Here is a 23,439-nt window from a genome sequence, read left to right as displayed (position 1 = left end):
TACGACATCAAAAGATTTTCAAACTGACACCTCCAAGACGTGAATCTCTCAAATGATACAAGATATTCCTTAGCTGTTTACGAGAGTTTTTTCTTGACATAAGCTAAGGATGATGGTTGAATTTGTGTCTCTTTTAACATAGATATTGTCAAAAGGAGATAACATGAATTGCTTAATTTAAGACATGAATTTGTTCTTTTAAGTTTGAACAATTTTATGATTTATCAATTTCCATGGAGAGTGAATAAAATTGACAATGTGTACAGAATTTTGAAATCCACACTGTGGTTTTACACTTTTTCGCATACTTTTTTATGGCTCGCATTTTCGTCTCATCAAATGTCTGCGTTCATCTTTCCTTACAGATATTTTCAGAGTTAGGGATAAGAGCGGAAGTACATTTCTCCCATGTCATTTCAAACCCAGCAATACTTACATTTGTCAGGATTACATTGTTAACATATTTTATATCAGAATGTTGGGAGAACCTCCCCAGAAACTTGGTATAAAACTCTGATTAACTAATATCAGATTTGCAGTAATGGGGAGTCAGAATCTATGAGAAATGACACACAGGTGGAAATAAATTAATCCATCTCGTTAGGAGAACATTTCTTACCAAGTTGCTGGATCTTTTGAAAAATTCAGGGTCACCTTTTATCAGTGTAGTTGCCTGGAGACGCCCATAAGAAACTCATGGACTGACTTGTGCTGATCGGCAGCTACATCATTCGTCGTATGACTTGATGCATCATTCATCTTCAACTCAGGTCTGTAACCTCATTTCTTGATTTATAATTCAGATGTTGACGCAAGAAACTAAAAAATCTCTCAAAATGCATGATTGTTTATTATTTTTCTATCTTCCAATTTCATACTGATAACTTCTTTCATTTTTCATTGATGTGTCTGAGAACATTCCCCATCATAATATAACATGCATTTCTCACATTTACATATTCATAATTTAAGTTTCGTTTAACAGAACTCTCACCCGCGTAGACAGTCCTCGAAGGAATATTCCAGTGGCACAAATTTGGCACAACTTTACACATTCAATTTTATTTCCATTCACTATAGGAAAACTTCATTCTGATGGCACCTTGTACAAATTCCCTTATTTATAACCTTGGTGATCTTTTGCAATAATCGTTCTGGCAACAGTTGGGTGAATGATATCACCATGGCAACTGAGTTGAAAATACCTTGTATTAACAAAAGAAGGCAATACTCTTACAAAAACATTGATATCTGGAGAAAAAAGAATTGGAAAGATTCCAAATCAAATAACCAGGCTTTTACAAGGAACTAAAGATGTTTAAGAATAAATTTTTGAGATGATGATTTCAAAGACCACTGACTGAAAAGGTTGTATTCCTAGAGTTGAGTGGTTTATCTGACTATAATGAACCTTGCGAAAAATTGCAATCACTATAAGAAAACGATATTGGAGGGGGGGGGAGGCTTACAGTGAAAACAGAATATAAATGTCTTTCCAATTAGTATTGCAGTACCACTGGAATATCCCTTTGTAAAGAATTATACATTTTTCAACTATATACTTACCTATCTGAAGATACTTCAGAAAATCTGGTCATTCCATTTTGTGAATAGGTAATAACTTTCAAATCCCATTTACAAGTGAGTTGATCTCAAATTGGTAACTCCATGATTACACATTCACTCCCTTTCTCAAAGTTCATACATAATTAAAACAGAGAGTATTGCACCGGTGACAATACCTCATGCAGTCGAGATATTTAAACATAAAAAAACACCCAGTTTACACTCGACCCCAATGACAACATTATGAACTAAAAAGTTTTCCCGCTCGCACACGCAGACATTTCTGATCCAGGATTTCTTTCCATTTTCGACAAGGGGCCTTGAAATGGTGCCTGTCTCGGAATCTCTGTTACTACTATCATTTGGATTGACCTTCCATATAATATCACAGACTCATACAATTTTCATGCATGTTACCATGTCACGACTGGTCATCAGTCAAGAGTCAAGATTCCCTATGTACATCTAGAGATGTACCGGTCATAAAATCACTCGATTGTGAAATTTTTTTCATTAAAGCACCTGATTGTGATATTTTCAAATGAGCAAACTTTGGCACACTGACCCCCCCCTCCTCCCCCCCCCCCCCCGGCTTGGCAGGTATGGTACTTGAGGGATTGAACAGTCCATCAGCTTTTGAGTCCCTCTTTTAACATGTATGAAGAAGATTTTGTTTCATACATGTCTGAACTCACAAAACATGATGCAAGTTGAAACATAATTTGCACAATCCCTGTCTTTTGCTTTCAAAGCAAGAAGACATTACTTTCAGACTACGCTGAATTTATCAAGCATCAACAATGGCTCAACAGCCTGAGAGTTGTTTCCTCTTGAAAAATGACGGAGAAAGCAAACACAAACAGCTTGAAATGGAGACAGCTTCAAAATAAATCTTTCAATGAGAAAATAAATCATTGGTACAAAAAAAAAAGCTTCCAAAATTGGAGCCCGAAGCAAATGGCCCTTTGTAATGTCATGAATTTACTATTATCTCTTTCGAGCTGTTTGTCTATGACATGACAAGAAACCATACAAGTGCAAGCAGACTGTGTGACAAGAATCACTCTGTTTCCATAGAGATGTGATTTAAAATACGTCCCATCATGCATTTTTCCTTGAAAGCCCAGCATGCGCCTGAACTAGCTGATACTTCAGCACCATCCACGATTAAGCCTCAATATAAGAGACTACTGTAAGGTACACAGATACACTGTGTCAATGGCTATGTCACATCCTTTGATAGTAAAGCATGTAGGCTTTCTGTGAGAGTACATCAGTCAATGTTGCTGTGGTGACATGTTCATCAGATATGCATAACCACTTTTTGCAGATTGGTTCGTCTGTTAATGAGGGCGCTCTTCTGTAGGTTAAGAAATGGCCGCTAACTGCATCGCCCATATGAACGACAGCTGACATGAGACGGTAACCAAGGTTACCAGAACTGAAAGAAAGATAATTCTAAATGGTTAAGCCGAGCAAGATTATCAGCTAACGTATTTGCATATTTGACTATATATCATCTCTTCTAGATGGTTGATTTGCAGAAAGAAAACATTTATAATGCACGCACATACACTTATTCATTACGGTATGTCAGAGAAAGATCTCACTTCTAATCACGGATGAGTCCAGCAAGTTTATCAGCTACCAAATTGGTATGATTAACTTAATATCTTCTCATCTAGATAATTGATTTACAGAAAATATAAATTAATGCACATACACTAGTACGTTACGACTATGTTAGTGAAAGATCTTCTGTGAGCTCACTCAACCAGTGACATAGCCCGTAACTCAAAAAGTGATGGATTCCCAACACCCTCCTAAGGCGGAGTGACAAGTTTTAGTCTACTGTTATTTCTGAGTGCAACCTATCATACATGGATATACATGTACACAATACAGGAACAAAACTTGCATGCTAACAGAGTAAATATTGGATTGATTAGGAGGTTACCACCCCCCCCACCCCCCCCAGATTGCCTGACCCATCTGTCTACCTCTACTTCTATATTTCTAAATGAAATCAATACCTGAGTTCATTATCAATATTTGATGACCGATGATTATCACTGCAGGGTGGAAGTGATTTGTTTCTTCTCAGAATGGACTGCAACTTCCCTGGAAACATTGGGAATGCTGTAGGGGCAGCTGGCAATAAATTCCTTCCAATAAAATTTGGCTTGGTTAAATTTTCTTTGCTTAAATTGTTGGAAAAAATTATAAGAAGAAAAATGATGAGAGGTTGAATTTTTCTTGTATAGACACCTCACAGAATATCTGCTGTACCAGAATCATCATAATAAGGTGGAGGGGGGATGTGTTGTGAAGTGGGAATCAGTTATTGGTTGAGTCTGATACTAATTATTCCATTTAACTCCAGGACCACTTCAATAAAACCAGAAAGATCAAGATGGATACATCCTAAACCAGTGGTCCACAACCTTTTTAGACCACACCCCATCAAAACCGGTTGCAATTTAGCCACCCTCCTCCCCCACCCCCACCCCTCTCAACTCTCTCATTACATTGCCACTAGAATATGTTAGCTAATGTGATGCTCTGCTTGGCTTTGTCACCACAGGTTCTTGGCTTCATGAGGTGACCATGCAATCATGAGATTGGCACACAGAGCCATCTGGTCCAACTAATTATGATACTTTGACTTGAGATGAAAGTTAAAAATTTTTCAACATTTTTCTGAAGCAATCCCGGGACTTGTCAGAAATCCTTTGCTACATAAACATTGGGTTGAGGACAGTCATCCTTTAACAATGGACTCACTCTAATTTAGGTTAGTTCCGCTCATTACTGAAGAAGCAACTTAAAAGAGTGTTAAAACAAAAAGAGTGTAAAAACAAAACTAATGGCACAAACTGACTATGCTTCTGACTAATAATTTAAACAATCTCTGTGTCTATAAGAATTGCTATGAAGCTAAAGTAGAAGACACAAATTCCCTTTAAAAAATAAAGACTTTTATTGGTTACCTGCAATGTACTCCTAGCCATAGTTGGGTAGTACTACCAAACACTCCCCCCCCACCCTCCTCCCCCCTGCCCTGCCTGCATGCTTCCAAACCAAATTTGAAAAGTCCTCGTACCTTTTCGGATTCGTTTGAATGTTCCAATATTGTAACAAATTATTTCGGTTATCCGATGATGAAGAGCCCAATACGTGGTGGAACGATGTCATGTCCAGCTTCTCTGGGAACATGACATGTTCATCCTTCCTCATGGGTATGCCGGTGTCGGTCCATATCACGCGCTGGACATGAATGCATAGGCACTGGGGTAGCTGGAAAAAACAACAACAACAACAACAACAATGGATTTGACAGCATAAATTCAGAACCATGGATTTGGTTTGCAGATGGGAAGAAAAGGGGAGGGACAATGAATTTTGAAGGAATACCAAAACCATGTATTTTTGTTTTGCAGGTGGGATGGGTAGGTTGTCATTGGTGTGAATAGAATGGGCCCCTTTTAAACATTATCACAGGGTAATTTGCAAATCCGAATGTCCTTTAATAGGGCTACTAGAAGGTGGAGGGTCAGAAAATCGATGAACATTGCTGTCATTTCAGACTATACAAACCACTTTGGCAAATTGTTTTCAGTGTAGTAAGGGAAGGAACCTAGCCTAACACTGTCTCCACCCTGTCAACCATTATGGGTGTAACCAGGGAAATGGGGAGGGGGTGAGGGTGGGAGGGTCTAGACTTGACAGAATGATATCATCCTTTGGTGATTTGAGGGAAGAGGAAGAAGATCTGAAGTAATCAGTTTTGGTTCACCAATTTAAGAATATATTATCCATGTATACTAAATATGCTATAATTTATCTTTTATGCAAACTGCATGGATGGCTTGGCTTATCTGAATCATTTATATTCTTAGTTTGGCATCTCATTTAATAATAGAATATAACCCTAGTGATCTTTTCACCCCCACGGATATATTCTTTAATCATGTCACTGGAACATTGCTCTGAAACGTGTTTTCAAAATATTTGTTCTTGTCCAACATGGTGCAAGAGGCTGGTAACTGGTCTAACAACTGGAGGAGAATAGCAAACTAAAAATACTCATTTTCGATACAATTTCATATTTTTGGGGCTCATATGAACATGTTTGTTTCTACATATCTTTGTTTGCATTTCATGTAGAACAAACTAAGAGCAGTGTTCAGTTCATTCGAGGTCATTAATAATAACCTAAAATATGCTAGTAAGTCCCAATAATGGCCACTCATGTTAACACAGCCATCCTCAAAGCAATTTGTCAACACATTCAAAATGTCCAATTGAACAATCTTTAATCTTTGATAACAATTTGAAGAGTTACAAACCACCAGGAATAAATTTAACAAAATTTGTTCGACAGGACCCTTCATTTTAGGGTCATGAGTGACCACTTGAAACCATCTCTTGTGACACTAACAAACAAGAAAAACCACAACAACCCAGAAACGAGCTCATGTTTCTCGCATGTCAGAATGTTAAAGAATCGTATTGACCTCACCTTTGCTATTGTCATTTGTTTCTGATAGGCTCTTTTACATTCCACCGGTGAAGACGGTCGGCTATTAACTTTTTTTCTCGTTTCTGGAGACTCATCCGGACCAGATGGGCTGGAGAGTTGGGCTGTGATTCGTTTGGAACATTCTGAACAGTCTACGTCTTGAACCAGCTCGACTTGAGTGAAGTTCTCCAGCATGGTCTCTAGGGAAGTCATCCCAAAAGCGCTGACAGGCAGGTACAGGGTCAGACCATCAAACTGAGAATATGTCACCCGATACTGAGATTGAAAATGAAATGACACGATTTATAAGAGATGCAAATTGTATCTTTGGAGAGTTTGTTAATAATTTTGGCAAACAGATTTTTTTTTTCTTAACATCAGGTACACAAAATAATATCCAATTTTGAAACCAGAAAAGAAAAAATTAGAGTAAAAAAAATAATATGACATAGAAAATGAGACAAACCTTATGTCCACAGGCTGTGCATGTTAAATGATGAGCTATCAAACCTCTAAACGGAAGCTCCAATCCTCTCGTGGAGACGGGCGGCAAGTAGACATCAATACTAGATCGTAAGCTGGGCTGGTGCAGTAATCCATTCTTGGGTGTCTGGAAGGATATAAACATTACAAAGATATCTTCTTCAATCCAGGGAGTTACATAAAAGTATGACTTATAGCTGTAACATCTGTGACTCATTGTTATTACAAAAACTTTACAATTTGCACCAACAGCGCAGATTAGTGCATTAAATTACATTGTTGTCAATCGTGCAGATTAGTACATTAAGTTACGTTGTTGTCAATAGTGCAGATTAGTAGATTACATTGTAGTGAATAATGCAGATTAGTACAATACATTGTTGTCAGAAAGGATCTACAATGCTCACCATAGATATATAAACTTGTAACACACTTAAAGTGGTGTCAAAGTAATTGTGAAGGGGAGGGGGGAGGGGGGAGGGGGAGTCAAACTTGTGGAAAGAAAGTGAACAAAGGGAGTGGAGGGCAGTGGAATGGAAGAGAGTAAAGACAAAAGAATTTTTCTAACTTCCTTTGTTAAACACTTAGAAGCTTTTGTATTCAGCGCTATGTAAATGTTATCTAAATTATTTTTAAAAGAATGAACTTGTTGGGAAGATCCATTGATTGTCCTCCCCAGAAAAATAGACTGTTATTAAAGTTTATTAACTTTCAAAATGTACGGTATAATCTTATAATTATTGACTTCATATTCATCCTAATCTATTTAAAAATCAATTGCAAACGTACTAAACATATGTCAGTCAACTTTTGCAGCAGTAGCACCTTGTAGCACTGCAGTCAGGAGTCACAGGATCAAAAACCAAAAATTTCACATTTTGATGGTTCCTGATTCCTCTCTACCTTCAACCCCCCCCCTCCCCCTCCCCCACCCTCCCACAACCTCCTCCTGCTATTTAAATTAGATTGCAAGACAAGTGTAACGGAACATACTGCAAGCGAAGATGCCTCTGAGAAGGTTGGCACAGATGAAAGCTTCTCTGAGTCAGCCTGTAATTCATTCACAAGGAACTGGAACAGCTCTTGACAATCCTTTGGCAGAAATGAAGGAAATTTTTTTTAGCAGATTGTAAATACAAACATGTCATACACCATATCTGATACAAATATGTATCTAGTAATCACTCCATGCATCACATACTGTTGCAGCTGTATAAAGAAATCAGTTGATGGGGGGGTGACATCAAAGTGGGGGTGGTTGGAGAGAGTCAAAGCTTAAGCAATTCACAATTTTGTAACATTCAGAAACTTTTTTTTTCCAGCAAATTTTGTATCAATGTATCATGCAGGTATTTATAGAATGTGCACATTTTGGTGATGTGCAAAAATTTTGTGATGTACAAATCTGGTGTGCACAGTTTATTTTACCTGTTGTTCTCTATTGTGTCCCCAATTGCAGTTATTCAGTGCATGGAGTACATCATGAGGTGAATATATCAATCCACCTGAATGGTTGCTGGAGAAGTCATTCACCACTAGAAATAAAGCACACAAAAAAATATGTGAAATATACCTACTGTATAAAAAAAAAAAACTGATGCAGTAGTGCTCAAGATGAATATATAATATTTATGAAACGATCAGAGCATTAAAAATAAAAAGAATAGAATTCTCTTTCGTTCTTTAAAATCTCTTTGACATCTCACCTTCCAGTGTTTTTGAAAGCTTATAGGCTAGATCATGTCGCTTTCCTTGAAACTGTCTGTTTATCAAAGCCCTCTGCAACCATTTCACAAACTTTGGACAAGCTGCCAGGCTTTGCAAAATGGTGTTCAAATAACATGTGTTTCCTAAGTTTTCAAGGCCAGCAACTTTTCCTGAAATAAAAGAATGGATAGCAATAAAGAGGAACATTAAAAATACTGTGGTAACTCAATGAACTGCAAGAAGACAAAATCTCTGATAACTGTGTAGGAATGAATGTTCTGACGAAAAATGATAAAATGTTGGAATCTTAAACATGGACTGAGAATGAGATATGGAAATAGTTTGACGATTTAACAACAATGGGGAAATTACATGGGGGATCCTACCCTATTGCACTGAACCTAACATTGTTGGCCTAACATTAGGCTACTGTAAATTGGTGTTAGGCTAGCAAAGCGTAAACTTAGAAAAAATGATCTCACTGTTATTCCTTAGATTTTTGCCTCCAGAACTATTTCCGCCCCATAATATGTATGAAACTGCTGCTGTTACTGCAGCACCTAGCCCAATTATAGGTATCACGTGGTCTCGCGGTATTGAAATCAAAGACATCGCGTTAATTTGGTTCGCTTCTCAATACATTGCTAATCATGTTACTTTTCAGTACCGGTGGCGACGACTTTATCAAGTACAATGTTTTTGTTCCGCAAATCGGAAAGATACTCATGCAAACACTGTACACCCTCACAGAATGAAACTATTTCTTGTTGTATGCGGTTTTTGAACATTTCGGTAATTATTAACACTAAATTTGCTTGATTAATAAATATGTGTAGTCAGTAACCATCGTGATATTTGTTGTTCATGAAACGGTAAGAATTCCACTTTAAAAACGACAGAACGTGAACAAAATTTACTCTAAAATGAGCGAGTCAATGTGTAGTTAGTAGTACTTAGTAGTTTCGCGACATGCAATAATTTGTCACCCAATTAACCACATGACATATAATAGCCTGGCGTCGGCCTATATACAGAATAGCCAACAGTATGTCGTGAAAGATTACACAGATTGATTGCGAATTCCAAAGAAACATATTAGAACTCCAGAAATCCAAACATCTATTCAATTGGTCTTTGACTATGAAGTTCTATAGCTTCATGCTAGGGAAGTTATGGGACCTAGCCTAACTCTGATAACTGTTTGAGGAATGGGTTAAGTCAGTACAACAAGTACATATAGGGTGCATCTACCTTAAGACTAATGTAAGATTATTAACCTGCAGATTTGAGATTCCAATTATAGGCTTACTCTACTTGTTCTTTTCTTATTAACTCTGATAGCTGTTTGAGAATGGGTTAAAAGGATTGTCTAGTGGCCCAAAGAAGTTACCTTAAAAAATAGTAAATAATTTTCCAAACATGTTGTCAAAGTATGAGAACACTAATGTTGCGTTTGACAGAGAAACGATTTTTTAATCGTTATGGATAGACATTTCAAATATGATTTGAACAGTACAATACGTGACGTCAGCTCTGCCATAGCAGATTGCGTCATAACCCACCCTCCGCACAGTACCTATACGGTAATCACAACAAAAACAGCGTGTGTATACAGATAAATTTCTTCCTTAATTTCCGGTGAAATTTCTTAAAAATTAGATATAATTTAAAAAACTCCTTAAGCCGCAATATATTTAGTAGATCGGTGGTTTCGTGGTCTTTGTGTAACACAAGATAAGTTTTAACAGCAGGCTCTTGGTTGTTTATACATCGCGGTATCCAGCTCCAGCGCGAAGAATGTTCGCGTGTATAGGCTACTATAACGTTTACAATCGGACAGTTCTGCGATGACATCTATCCCGCCAAGTTTCATCTTTCGGTTTAACGAATACTTTATAAGTTTCCTTTTACTGTTAATTTGATCCGTGAATTTTATTTCAGTGAGTTCGAAGAACAGTTAATGAACTTTGGTTTGAGTGTGAGTGTACTATGTGTAACGCTATACAAGTACACCAACTGAGCATCGTAGTATATACGTTCGCGAGTATTTACGTTATATATATGAGGCAATTCAATGTGCTTACACGTGAGTTAATTTGCTGCGGAATTGGGAGTGCTAACTTCAAGTCGCCTGTTTTGCCTATCTGCAAGCACTACGTCAAACACCATATTGAAGCGTTCGAACAAACGGTACTTTTGGTGAGAAACTGGTGAATTTGAAAACCAGATTTCTACAAGAAGAAAATGTCGAATGAGGACAATTTTTACATGGTTAGAAAGAGAAAAATAATAACTACAAGGACAATGTATCAAAATCTTCCACCAGACAATTCCTTTAAGTCTACAACAGGTACATTTAGGGTACATCTACCTTTAGACTAATGTACAGTAATAACCTGCAGATTTTGAGATTCCAATTATAGGCTAACTCTACTTCAATTGTTCTTTTCTGATTTCTTCAGCACCAATGGCATCTCTGACAGATTGTACATTGAGCAGATGTGGATCTTCAGCAGAGAGAAGAAGGCCTCCTTTACACAAAGGCATCATTGTAAAAGTTAAACTGAGCAAACAAACGCTGGATATTTTCAGACTGCTAAAATCAAGTGGAACCGGTATATCTGAATTGTACCAAAGTAACAGCAACCAAGGATCAGATGATGTTGGTGGTGCAAATGGAATTCAGCGACAAATATCAGATGACATCATATTTTCAGAGGCGGTAGATCCAATCTTGGCAGCATGCTTTCTGTCATCTCTAAGGAGATCTAATAATTTCTTGGACTGTTGCTTGACAACATTCAGTTATATATGTCAACAGAGAATGCGTAGCAAGAAAGATTTTACTACACTAAGCACATACGTTAAAGTTATTATACCAATCATGCCGTCCACAAGGCTTTCACTGGAAGCAGATATCAGGTGGTAAGTCTGAATAAAAACGTGTGTTTTTTGGTTCGTTTTTTGTGGGGGGGGGGGGGCAAGGAATGAAAAAAAAATTTATCTCATAAATTTTGTTTAGCTTTGATAAATGCTGCCATTCTTCATCAAGTTTGATTCTGTTGAAGAACTTATGTTTGTTTAACTGTTCAGTGTGTGGCCATGTAGCTAGTTTTTTTGTAGAGGAGGGAGAAAGTATGATGAAATAAGGAAGGAGAGAGAGTTGTGCAAAAACAAAAATAATGTATTATACAGCCTCAATAGTGAACCTATACACTTTAACATATTATTCTTTTAAGTTTTTATTTTTTTAGGGGTTGAATAATTTGTTTTCTCTCTACAGGAGTGATCGTATTTTATCGCTTTGGATGAATCGTCTCATCATTGAAGATGTTTTTTCATGGTTTTCTACTCTCGGAGGTGCTTACTCTTCATTAGGGGATTACCACAACAGCTGTGTAGGTATTTCAATTGTATTCTCCACCATTCTGAAGAAGTTTCAAACTGTGTTTCACTGACCCCCATTAGGCTATGCTTATCTATTTTATATGGGTTAATTCTTTGAATGGTGATCAGGTTTTGAAAAATTGGAAGTTTGCTTTCCCAGATCTGGATATAATATGCTGTGGTCGTCCATGGTGGTATGGATTGCCTTTACTCCTGTAAATATGAAGGGCCATCAAGATCAAACCAACAAGAATAATTTATTTTGGAACATTTTATTGGGCGGATACATGTATGAAAATATATCTTCTGGTTTTCTTAGGGAAAGTTTATCGGCTTTATTCCAGAAACAGTATTGAATGCAAATTTGCATAGTGTAGTTGGACAACAGTATGGTGTTATGGATAATGTTATATTATACTAGGAGTGTTAGCTCAGTGGTTAACACCGATGCCTTTCAATCATAAGGTCCCCAGTTAGAGTCACTCCCAGATTAATCTATGTCGTCCAGAAACAGAGTTGTTGACAAAATGAACAATTCATAATCATGGACGTTAAATATGAATGTAACAGACTGACTTTGGTCAGCTTGCGGCTTTGATAAGCCAATGAGGCTTCTTCAAGAGTTCCTGCTTGCAGGAGGATCTAAAATACATACATACATTATGTTATAATAATTTCTGTCACATTCAGTACATGGACAATGCCAAGTCCGTTGTACATACTCACCATTTATGGCTTCGATGAAAATTAAGCCATGGTAGTGTTCTTCATATTCTTTATGAATATCCACCACACATTTTGAGAAATATTACTCGATAAACTCCATGATCCATTCTGATACTTAAGTTGCAACAATTTAACATCAATTTGACGAAAGTACTGTAGTATGTTGTCTTGGCAATGTTATATCTCAACAAAATTGAGCTACTGTACATGTACCAATATATATGTCTAATTGTCCACCTATATTTTCTAGATCTACATCATATTAAACACAGCACATTTGAGTTCCTTCATTCTACGGTCACCCAAAGCCTATGACCGACTGTAAAGAAAAGTTTTTATTACTATGGATACATTAATGTATTAAAATGGAGCTGATTAAATGTTTGCACACAGTATATTATGTTCTTTTCTTTCCATTTTTGAAGGCAATACAAGCTGGCTTCCTATCGGTCAAACAGTTGAAGTTAGCTTGGACTCTGGGAGACCCATTCCTCCAGTCCAGATGTTTGATATATTTATCACAAAGTTTAATGCAAAGATGTTACTTTAAATTAGCTCGGACAATAATCAGGTACAGTAGTGCTTCAATCAGTTATAATTTATCGTCACTTCTAAAACAAGTTTGTGAGGTTTTTGTATTATTGTTTATTATTATATACAGTTCATCAATTTCTATTTTTTGCTCATTAAGACCAGACTTGGAAATAGGAGAATTCAAGTTTTTTTACAGCATCTAAAGGTACAAAACAGTTAAAGAAAATTGAATAATCAATTTAATATTTACACTCTCTTAATTTTTAGAAAACACAAGCTTTGAATAGTAGACACTGAGATGTGCTGTGAGTGGGTAAAAAGGTGGTGGAATTATATTTGTCAGTCTTGTCACAAGTCAAAGCAAGTAATAGGATTTTGACAATTTAGAGTGAAAATAAAAAAGAGGACTTGCTTTAACAGCATATGACTCAGCATAATCTGGTATTTAAAAATATCAAAAATCCTTGAAAAGAGATACCCATGTGAGTTTATTTCAAGTTATTGTCATTACTTCTTCAACACCAGTTTAAAGGTTTAAGTTTTTAAAGGTAAAGGTTAAAGTTTTTGTTGTATGTAAGGGGAAGGGAGATGAGGGGGGGGGATGGGCATTATGATATTACACGATATTTCTTTGACACCTTTTACAGCATGTACTACCTTTGACAAGTGCTGTTTATCTCATTTTGCTTGACAGGAAACAATATGAGTTTGCGGTGTCTGCAAACCCCTATGACCATCGTTTGGTAGCCATGTGCGAGGGAGTGTGGACGAGACTGCTGTACTCACAGTGGACACGAAAAGCAGGTAAAGGCACGGACACTCCGTTTAAGATGGTCAAGCTGTCTCAGGTTTGTAACAAGAGAGGAGATGTCCGCACTAACGGTCACATCAGCAGGACTGAATTAACTAATTAAACCAATTGGTGGACTACAATATAACATTGATGTGTTGTCCAGCCGTGCAGGGACTGACGTACGGGCAAAAGTTGCATTTGGAAGGATTTTACACCAGATCCTTTAGCTTCATAACTTTATATTGTTTAACTGTAATTTTGAGTGATTTTTCTTGGAACTACTTTTACAACGTTTGCAAGACCGATGCACAAAGGTTGCATGTTTCATCTCACATAAAACATGTAAGAATTATAGGTCTTGAGTCATATTGCAACAACACTGTTGTAAGTGTAACTATTCTACATTCTTGATTACCAGCTGCAGGTATCTCATTTAAGATAGGGGTGCATCGTATATCCTGTTCGATTGAACTATCCGGCTGGACAATTCAAACTTATCAGGTTCTGGTTCCGGCCAGATCTTTAATTGATATCTGTCCCAAGTTATCTCGTGAAAATTCGTTGCTAGTAACCTTCAAGCTTGTGGTCATTGAGTATCATTTTTCCAACAGGTATGAACTTTTTATGAACGAATGTCAACAATGGATGTAAATTTAAATTTCCTTCTGTTTCTACATTCTGAGCAAGATTTCAGGATGAAGGAAGAGAAGCATTCTTCAGTTTTATTGTTTTCTCTGATTTTCATTTCCCCTTCGGAAAAATCCAGTTGGGCCGGATTTTGGGAAGGATCCGGTAAAATCCGGTTCCGGTCAGATCCAAAACTTTGGAGGCGGCGCACAATTAATTAAAGAGTAGCTAAAGTATATCTACGTGCTTAAAAGTTGTTCAAATGTAAAAGATCAACCCATTTTAATGGTCTTGTTTGGTGAAGAAGTTTGCTAACATGTCACACCAATATTCAAAACAACACAAAACTCTCCAAGTGACTAATCAGTCAGTTTAACCAGAATTGTTAAAAACCAGTTTGTTTGGAGGTAAAGTTCTTCATTTCAACACAATATTTAATGTTCAATGAGTCTAGAAAATTTGAATTGCCATATATACGATTCTTGTCATCGAATGTGACATTTGAATAAGTAGTATGTAAGCACGCTGGTCTAAACCAGCGTATTAGATTTCTTAGAATATATATTTGACACAGAGATTTATTACTTAATATAAAACAATGATACACAAATTGTATTCAGGCAAGACTCTTTATTTTGAATTCTGACTTTTCAATACTGTAATACACAAGTTTATGAGTGCAAATACATATGTTGGATCAACAAATTACTTCTACGTTGGCAACACTCTCAGTTGTCATTTAAACTTGTCCCCCCAAGTTGATCTAAACTTGTCCTCTTAGTTGATCTAAGCTTGCCCTCCTAAGTTGATCTAACCTTATGCTCCTAAGTTGATGTAAACCAAGAAAAGAACAAGTTTACTTCCACTGAAACAGATAGACAGTTACAACTAACTTTAGGATCCAAAATCAACTCATGAATCCTCTTTGGGACTTTTTTGTAGCACAAACTGTTTTTTTTTAATTGATACATAGAATAGATTTCATTAAACTACTCCATGTTTGCTCATGCAGGTAGGCTGGACATTGGCCTAAAGTTGCAAAATACCTTGCAGAAGAGGCAGCCGCTGGATTTTCAATTGTTTTTATGCAAGGACGAACTAACAGATCAATGTTCTAACTTTACTAACACTTCTTCTTGCACCCATCTATCAAACTGATTCTCAGTTCAGTCTCTGTCAGAGGGTGAATCCATGAAAAATGTAAACAAGCTATAGACAATTGTGATGATAGCTCCCATAAAGGGTTCATGGTCTACACCACTAGGGGCCCAGGGTCCAATTAGGGGGCCAAGGTAAAATAGAAGTATAGAACAATGTATTCTAGCACGTATGAATTTATGAAGATATCAGAGAGCGAGACTTGCAACATATCTGTCCCTGGGCTCAACTTATCACTACCCCTGCCTGTAGAACTGACTGATATGCTGGGGGGGGGGGGGGGTGAGGTAAATTTGAAATTCCACATCAATATGTATGATCATGCATATGACCGATGGTAACATATATGTTGTATACTAATTATTACTAAATAATGTTGGTATATTTAAGTTACATATATATATATATTTTCCTTTCCAGAGTAAAGGGTATTTATTGTTCCTACTCAAATTAAAATGTCAAATTCTATCCAGTGTAATTAAAGTAACATTTGACAAATTTTTATCTAAGACTAAGGAAAACATTATTGCTGTTGTTAATAAAAATTACCCAATTCTCTTAATGTCACAATTTGTCATACAGATCAGTTTCACATCCAACCACCTTAAATGATTCAACTGTACCGTAACACAAAAAGTACAAAATTACACAAAATAACTATTGGTTACTCAATGTTGCTCTGTGCAAAATATTTTGTATGTATGTATGTATGTATATTAGATCCTCCTGCAAGCAGGAACTCGCGAAGAAGCCTAATTGGCTTATCAAAGCCGCAAGCTGACCGAAGTCAGTCTCTCACATTCAAATTTTCAAATTAAGATATGGCCATTATGTCACTTCATTGGACAATCGCTGTCCAGACTTACCTCATTGATTGCTTTTGCTTTATAGCAAACTTAAAAAATCTGGAACTCTCATTGGTCAATGAAAATTGGCAGCATCGTTTACATTTTTCTATTGCAGAAGATCTTAATGACTAATCTGTTCATAAACATATTATGATCTGAAATATAGTAAAGGGTCAAAGCTAGATATTATCTACAAACTTTCATTTTGCAAAGACCTGTCCATCAACTTTGCAATCATTTAAAAATAAAATGTAGATCCTTGACTCTGACAAATATTTCGAATTTTGGATATTGAGGAAGCACATCCTGAATTCTGTTTCATTTATTTTGTTTTATTTTTGTGACATTTTCTTCCCAAATAGGGTTGTATTGATCAGTTACGATTGTCACCATCAAAAACAGCACACAATCTACTACACATTGTTATGTGGTTTTTTTTGGTTTTTTTAAATCAAGATTTATGCGAACTATGCATTATGCTACGCAAAATATCTCAAAATGACAATCTTGGTAAAAATATGAAAACCACAAAATCATCATCAATGCAAAACATAAAGACTTCAAAAATTTGCAATGAGGTATTGACTTCATCTCCTTTGTTTTCCATGCACATAAGTGACCATGTGATTTGAAATTGATATATTGCTCAGCCTACTGTAGAAATGTCAGGCTCTTTAACATGACTATTAAATCTACCTATGCAGTCATTTTATTCAAAGGAATAAGCAAATTTGTCTCAATGACACAAGATAAAGTTGATATAAAATTCACAGACAACCTCTCACAGCACCAAGTTAATCCTTCCTCACAATTCAACACCAAGTTAATCCTCCCTCACATCTCAGTGCCAAGTTTATCCTCCGTTTAAAACATCATCGGGTCTTCTTTTGCTCTTCCTCTTCCTTCTCTGCTCTCTTCTGAGCCTTGGACTTGGTCGCTTCGTAAAGATTATTGAGATCAAAGTCTCTGATGAGGTTTTCCTTTGGAGTTTGAAGAAACAGTAACTGCATCAATACTTGCTTGAATACTTATAAATGAATTAGATCTTGCATTGGCAATTCCAAGAGTCACTTTCCATATAGTGCTTTGCTGGTATTATACATGTGTGAAAGTTTGCTGTGTATGACAACATTCCCAAAACACACTCTTTTTTTGCACTAATTATATATCAGATCTATAATTCCTTGGTCTTGCAAATTCTGAGTGCAGTCAATATAAAGTTTAAGTTTTAGTTAATTTAATACAAACTGAGAATCATGATTGTCACCTCTTTGCAATGAAAATATCTATTGTCCTGAATTCCCACCAACAAAACTAAATTGTCCCAATTTTCAAAAATATCATGATATGTAAAATACAAAAGGTACACATGTTGTACGTATTATTATACATTACCGTATCGGATATGATCTTTCTCAACACACAATATGACTGCTGGGGGCGGCGTGTTAACCGCACAAACTTGGTGGGAAAACCTATGTAGCCCATTTAAAATCAAAAATTTTCTTTTATAGAGGGATGCACAACACAGCGTCCCATTTTCAACCGAAGAAACATGTTTGTTTTCATATTAACGAATTTAACCGTTAGAATTTTTCTAACAAAATGTATAACCAACAACTGTTTCTTCACCTTTTTGAACAACATGGGAGAACTTATTCTAGTTCAAAAAAGGTACTGTAGCATCTTACCTTTGTAAAATTATAATTCACTGTTTGGCCATTGCTATTCTTGCCTGGTTTCCTCAATACCTCTTTGCCATTTTGGAAGAGAATTACGGTTGGCATCTGTTTACAAAGAGCTGATGTTTCAACTCCAAACCTGAGTGAACGACGTAATTGTATAATAATGTAAATATTAATAATAAATTATATATATACTTCAAACTTATTAAGTTTGAAGTACAGTTGAGTTGTCTGACATTGTGAAATCTGGTTGAACATTTTTAACTCTTTCTTTCATGCTAATTCTTTCCACTTTGGTTACAAGTACAATCATCATATGCATTGAGAATATTTTGGAAAGGTACTGGCAACCATGATATAATTTATTGGGCTTGAATGATTAATTTAATTATGTTTGTTATTTCAGTTAATGTAAATTTCTTGACCCTGTATGCTGTTCATTATTCACATGATTGTAATTTTGTAAATTAAGATGGTTGCCAAGAGAAAATCATGATAAAATGATTAAAAGAGAAGTAATATTGCACAGTGTAAGTGGGAACTTTACAGTATATTGTGTAGACCTGTGCATAGTAAGGCCTACGGTAGCTCAGACGTTGCACTGCATGTAAACAAAACTGCTCTTCATCAAATTGTTACACAGATAGATTAGACATAAGCAATCATTAACAAACATACGAATGAAGTAACACTTCACATTTTCAAAACATATGTGAAATCTGTACAATTGTAACAATATCCACAGCCACAAAACATCAATGACAGTGCAGATATCTGTCAATGTTTAACAATACTTGCAAAATACTTGCAAGATACACATGTTATAAGAGACAATTAAATGAGGTAATTTCTTTGAAACCGTAAAAAAATGCACGCTAAACCATAGAAGCTGTTTTACTTCAAATTCTTCTTAAAACTTGAAAATACAACAAAAAATTATTTGTCTGGCTGTCTTACATTTTAGCTACTTCTGGATGGCGTCCTGCGTCTACTTTCCCAAAATTCAGCCGAGAATGATGATAGCTGCCAAAAAAAGAATATATCCTTTTAGGCAACGAGTAATGATAACATAGAAAACAAATACAGAGATGACAATGAAACATAACGAAATACACACATTTTATTACATTTATGTGGTTAACTACCATAGAGAATGTTCACATTACTATATCATTCACTCTAAAGGAGAACTGGGTAGATGTTCCCTAAATACCATACAGTACTCTCTCATAGGGACAGTGTAATGTGCTATACCACTATTCAGTACTCACTCATTATTCACTCTTTAGGGAACTGGCCAGACGTTCTCTAATACCTTCAGCAGACCCTCATAATGTATGATCTGTGGGAAGCTCTATACCACTGCAAAGTACTCACAATGAAATACACACATATAATATTTATGTAGTTAACTACTACTTACTTGAGAATGTCCACATTAATATATCATTTACTCTAAAGGAAAACTGGGTTAATGTTCCCTAATACCATACAGTACCCCATCAAATGGTCAGAGGGATGAATGTTAAACTCCACAGTCCACACTACCAAGGAGCACTCTTTTAACAATATGATTTTCTCCTTGGGGCAATGGACAGATGTACCCCTTAATCTCTAATGTCCAAAAGCACTCCCTCGGAGGTGATAGCTCAGAGGGCAAGCGAGATATCTCCATACAGCCATACTACCAAAGTGGAACTTGACAGATCTATCCTAATGTAATTTACTGTAACCACACTAACAATATTCAAAAAGGTTGATAATACTCTGCGAAAGAACTCACTCGACCGAGAGCTGGGCGAATATTCCAGCAAATGCTAGGCATTCAGTTGACCAGTTTGCATAAAACTCAACCAGCAAGGTTGTCTTTGGGTTAGTATCAAGTTCCTCCTGAAGAAAAAGTCAAAAATTTAAAAAATAACAAGTGTCAATTCTATTCTGTCCCAATTCATAACTTATAGTGGATTTGACGTCAGCATTACACACATGAAACTCTGGGAAAGAAGGGGTCTGAATTAGGAATCTACCATCATAATAATAATAGTAATACACCATTCTTGTGCAGCGCATCACATGTACAGTTTACTTAAGTGTCACTGCGCTTAAAAAATGAAGACAAGAGGTCCAGAATGAAAAACTATAACATTGAGTATAGACAAGTCTTAAGTAATAGTTTAAAATCAGACACAGATTCAGCTTTCTTTAACTTGGTGGAGGCAGAATATTCTACAGAAAGGTAGAACAAAACTGAAAAAAAAGCATGATGACTATTTAAGGCTTTTTGGCTACAGTAGGAACAGCAAGTAAAACTTAACAACAAGAGGGCTGTACCTGTGGAACAGAATTTGTCAGTAGATGGAGGCAAGGCCATAAATACATTTGAAAGTAAGAACTTTGATAAAGGGGCAGGATTCAACAAGAAATCTTAGCGAATACAAAGAATAGGTGTAACATTATTTATACTAGATCTTGCCAGTGAAACTAGTCTTGCTGCCGAGTTCTGAACTTCTGAATGTGCAGAATTATTTCTGATGACCTAGATTTCAGAAATTACAACCAATCACCTCAATGCAATATATTTCAAACAATGCAATGGCTTCACAGTTATGGTCATCAGATATAGTGCAATAAGCTGGCCTAAGTACCAAACAATGGCCTTTACAGACCCTACAAAGAGTTTAACACACTTAGCCTGATACATGTGTAATGCTTTCGATGGCTAGACAACTTCTGAAAATTTGTTTTTGAAAGGTAACAAAAGTTTCTGAAATGTTACTTTTGTAACATTACTACAGCATATAACTGAGAGATATATGTTACTCACTAAGTACATATAAACATTGCAAAAACTTGATATTGAATTAATTACATCACATTTATTACAATGCCTTACCTCTAAAGTATTGCCTTCAAAATATGTCAGATTGTGAGGCCCAGTATAGGCCGGTTCTGGAAATAAGACTAGAACGACTGGAAATGAAAGGGAAATATTATAAGATGGCTTTTAAAAAATATATTATATTATAGTATAAACAGAGGGAGAAAATGTATCATCCTGCAAGGTTGCAAATGACAATCAAAAGAGACCACAAAACAACTTTAACAATGACAGAGGGCTAGCTGCAGTTTAGGCTGACTCAGAATAGAAGTAAACTTGATATTAGGGTAATTGACTTGCTTGAATGTATCAAACTTTATATTATCAATACTGAATATTCAAAACATTTTTTCCATATTTCATGGTACTTAGTCAACCTTTAAAATGTTCACTAAATTTATGTAAGTATGTTATTGTTCTTTCCATCAAGGCAATGTTTTGAATAGAATTAAAAGCCCCAGTATGCAAATCTTACAGTGTTGTTTCACCATAAGTTTGAATACTAGATAGAAAATGAGCAGAATATACAGTGAAAATTGTCTACCTAGACATGCCACAGAAAAGAGCAACATGATTCTTGGATCAGCCTGAAAGAACAAGAAAACGTTCGCAGCTTTGGTGAAATTAAAAATTGTAACAATGTACTGCCGGAATGGTGGTCGTCTTCTGTTCTTCAAGACCAGTACACACACCAGAAACAAAAGAATATTTGTTTCTCCCTGAGGAAGAAAAAAATAATGATGTACATAAATTCATTGGTTAACGATGAAGTCAAAATGTTCAGTAGAACCTCCAACTTATTGTGAAAACTGGAATGGGATGGTTGTTTTTTGTTTTTTTCGGTTGAGGCAACTACTATTATGGAAACGTAATATAAGTTACAGCTTTTGCTAAGGCAGGCCAGTGTACTGTTAATAAAGATATCGATAAACAACTTTGCCTAACACTGTGTAAGTGTAACACTAGCATAGTACTAATAAGTACCATGGACAATGCATCAGATTTGTAGTGTAGCGAATCACTCCATTGTCCACACATGAGGGTCAAGCTTGGCTATTGCATAATCATTATATAATGTATTTATGATTGATATGATATTAACGTTCGATCTGGCTTCGGTATTACCCGGAAAAAAAAACAAGAACTTAAAAATGTCAACTTGCTCAGATCGAATTTGCCCTGCATATCGTGAAAATAAGCCACATGGAATCCTTTTAGTTAGTACTACTGCTAGTAGTAGCATACTACTACTTGAGTGTGTGGACACTTACCCATGATAAGTTGCAAACTGGTAATTCTGGATTGTTCTTTGGAAACAGCACATTGCAGAATGGGCGAAAAGTTCTCAGAAAAACGAAAGAAGAACATAAAATTATGTTTGCGACGTGATATGCACTTAAATAGTGCCTATATTGTGAGATTTTCAACATGATGATTATTTAGGTCGGACTCGTGATTTACACTGCAAGGTAATAATGAGCTAGTTCCGCTAAATCATCAACAACATGCAAGCCAAAGAAATGCAAGCCTGTGCACCAACGAACGGACGTTACGCTGCGCTTTAGTATGGAACGCCGTAAGGAACCGAAATGCGGTGAAAATGATATGATCCAAAATGGTCACATCTTATGCCTGGGAGCAATATGTAGGGGTGACAGTTGGTCCCCATTTTTCCACACTACGGAGCATCTTAGAGTCTGTCGTCGAAGTTGGATTTTCAGAAGAAAAAAAAGTCCAATGTTCAAGTAAGTCGATATATTTATGTATAGTTTTGAGATACAAAGTCGAAAGTTTGAAATTATAGTCGCAATTTTGATCATATAGCCTTTTATATCGAAACATTTAAGAAAGAGTAAAACTTTCGACAAATAAACGCTTTTGTTACTTTCCATGAAAACTGTGTTTTCTCTCACTTATAATGACATAATTCTTCATTGGTTAGGGAAATATCTCTGGGTATTATCTTAGTCACGTGGACTAATGATGTTGCCTCTCTATTTATTCAATAGGGATTTCCCTTATCTCCAACAAACAAAAGCACCGATCAAGTGTGTCGAACGTGTTTGTAACACTGCTGTTGTTTTATCCCCTTGCATATACCGAAGATGGAACATAACCAGATGAGGTTCCTTGTACTTAGTGTACGTTGCATACCTTACCTTGATAACAGTTCGTATACTATACAAAATCAACTCTATGTTGGTGTTAAAACTTACATTGGTCTCTTCTTCATGTATGGTTGCATGCCCCCCCCCCCTTTTTTTTTGTTAAATTTCCAGATAGAAATGGTTAGTGGATTTCATAACACAGTTTGTGATAAGGGATGGCGTACTTGTTTATGCACGTTATCAAAGTAATTTCGGTACGACTTGAAATCATTTTAACTTCAATGAATCGTGAGCAATCAAATCCAGAATATGAACAAATTCAGCCAGAGTATTTTTTCTTACCACTTAATAAGAAAGAATAATCATAAAATGATGGATTTCAGTGCCTCCGAAGAAAGTATCTGAAGAAAGTTCCTC

General features: G+C 36.1%; 3 protein-coding genes across 4 annotated transcripts; 1 reads left to right on the top strand and 2 right to left on the bottom strand.

The window, feature by feature from the left end:
• Positions 1 to 831: 831 nt before the first annotated feature.
• On the bottom strand, positions 832 to 8,966 carry LOC139980799 (ubiquitin carboxyl-terminal hydrolase 30-like). Its single transcript, XM_071992737.1, has 9 exons — positions 8,761 to 8,966; positions 8,278 to 8,448; positions 8,000 to 8,106; positions 7,565 to 7,663; positions 6,555 to 6,698; positions 6,089 to 6,364; positions 4,670 to 4,863; positions 3,600 to 3,767; positions 832 to 3,007 (listed from the first exon to the last, which is right to left on the bottom strand). Exons 1-9 carry the CDS (start codon positions 8,888 to 8,890, stop codon positions 2,794 to 2,796), a joined length of 1,503 nt encoding a protein of 500 aa, XP_071848838.1. The 5' UTR covers positions 8,891 to 8,966; the 3' UTR covers positions 832 to 2,793.
• Positions 8,952 to 14,376, top strand: LOC139980805 (uncharacterized). 2 transcript variants are annotated; one of them, XM_071992748.1, is made up of 5 exons: positions 8,952 to 9,070; positions 10,741 to 11,203; positions 11,562 to 11,676; positions 12,817 to 12,962; positions 13,620 to 14,376. In XM_071992748.1, exons 2-5 carry the CDS (start codon positions 10,746 to 10,748, stop codon positions 13,837 to 13,839), a joined length of 939 nt encoding a protein of 312 aa, XP_071848849.1. In that variant the 5' UTR covers positions 8,952 to 9,070; positions 10,741 to 10,745; the 3' UTR covers positions 13,840 to 14,376. The 2 variants fall into 2 exon arrangements, with proteins under 2 accessions (XP_071848849.1, XP_071848850.1); XM_071992749.1 differs by having other exon boundaries at positions 9,057 to 9,150.
• A 607-nt stretch (positions 14,377 to 14,983) lies between these two features.
• Positions 14,984 to 22,699, bottom strand: LOC139980807 (thioredoxin-related transmembrane protein 2-like). Its single transcript, XM_071992751.1, has 7 exons — positions 22,186 to 22,699; positions 21,459 to 21,633; positions 20,930 to 21,006; positions 19,820 to 19,926; positions 18,994 to 19,059; positions 18,043 to 18,172; positions 14,984 to 17,331 (listed from the first exon to the last, which is right to left on the bottom strand). The coding sequence occupies exons 1-7, from the start codon at positions 22,342 to 22,344 to the stop codon at positions 17,224 to 17,226; spliced, it is 822 nt and encodes a 273-aa protein (XP_071848852.1). The 5' UTR covers positions 22,345 to 22,699; the 3' UTR covers positions 14,984 to 17,223.
• Positions 22,700 to 23,439: the final 740 nt, after the last annotated feature.

The sequence above is a fragment of the Apostichopus japonicus genome, chromosome 15, assembly GCF_037975245.1.
Source record: "Apostichopus japonicus isolate 1M-3 chromosome 15, ASM3797524v1, whole genome shotgun sequence".
NCBI classification, from domain to species: domain Eukaryota; kingdom Metazoa; phylum Echinodermata; class Holothuroidea; order Aspidochirotida; family Stichopodidae; genus Apostichopus; species Apostichopus japonicus.
Note: the sequence above shows the minus strand (reverse complement) of the source record. Positions and strands in the feature narration are given on the sequence as shown.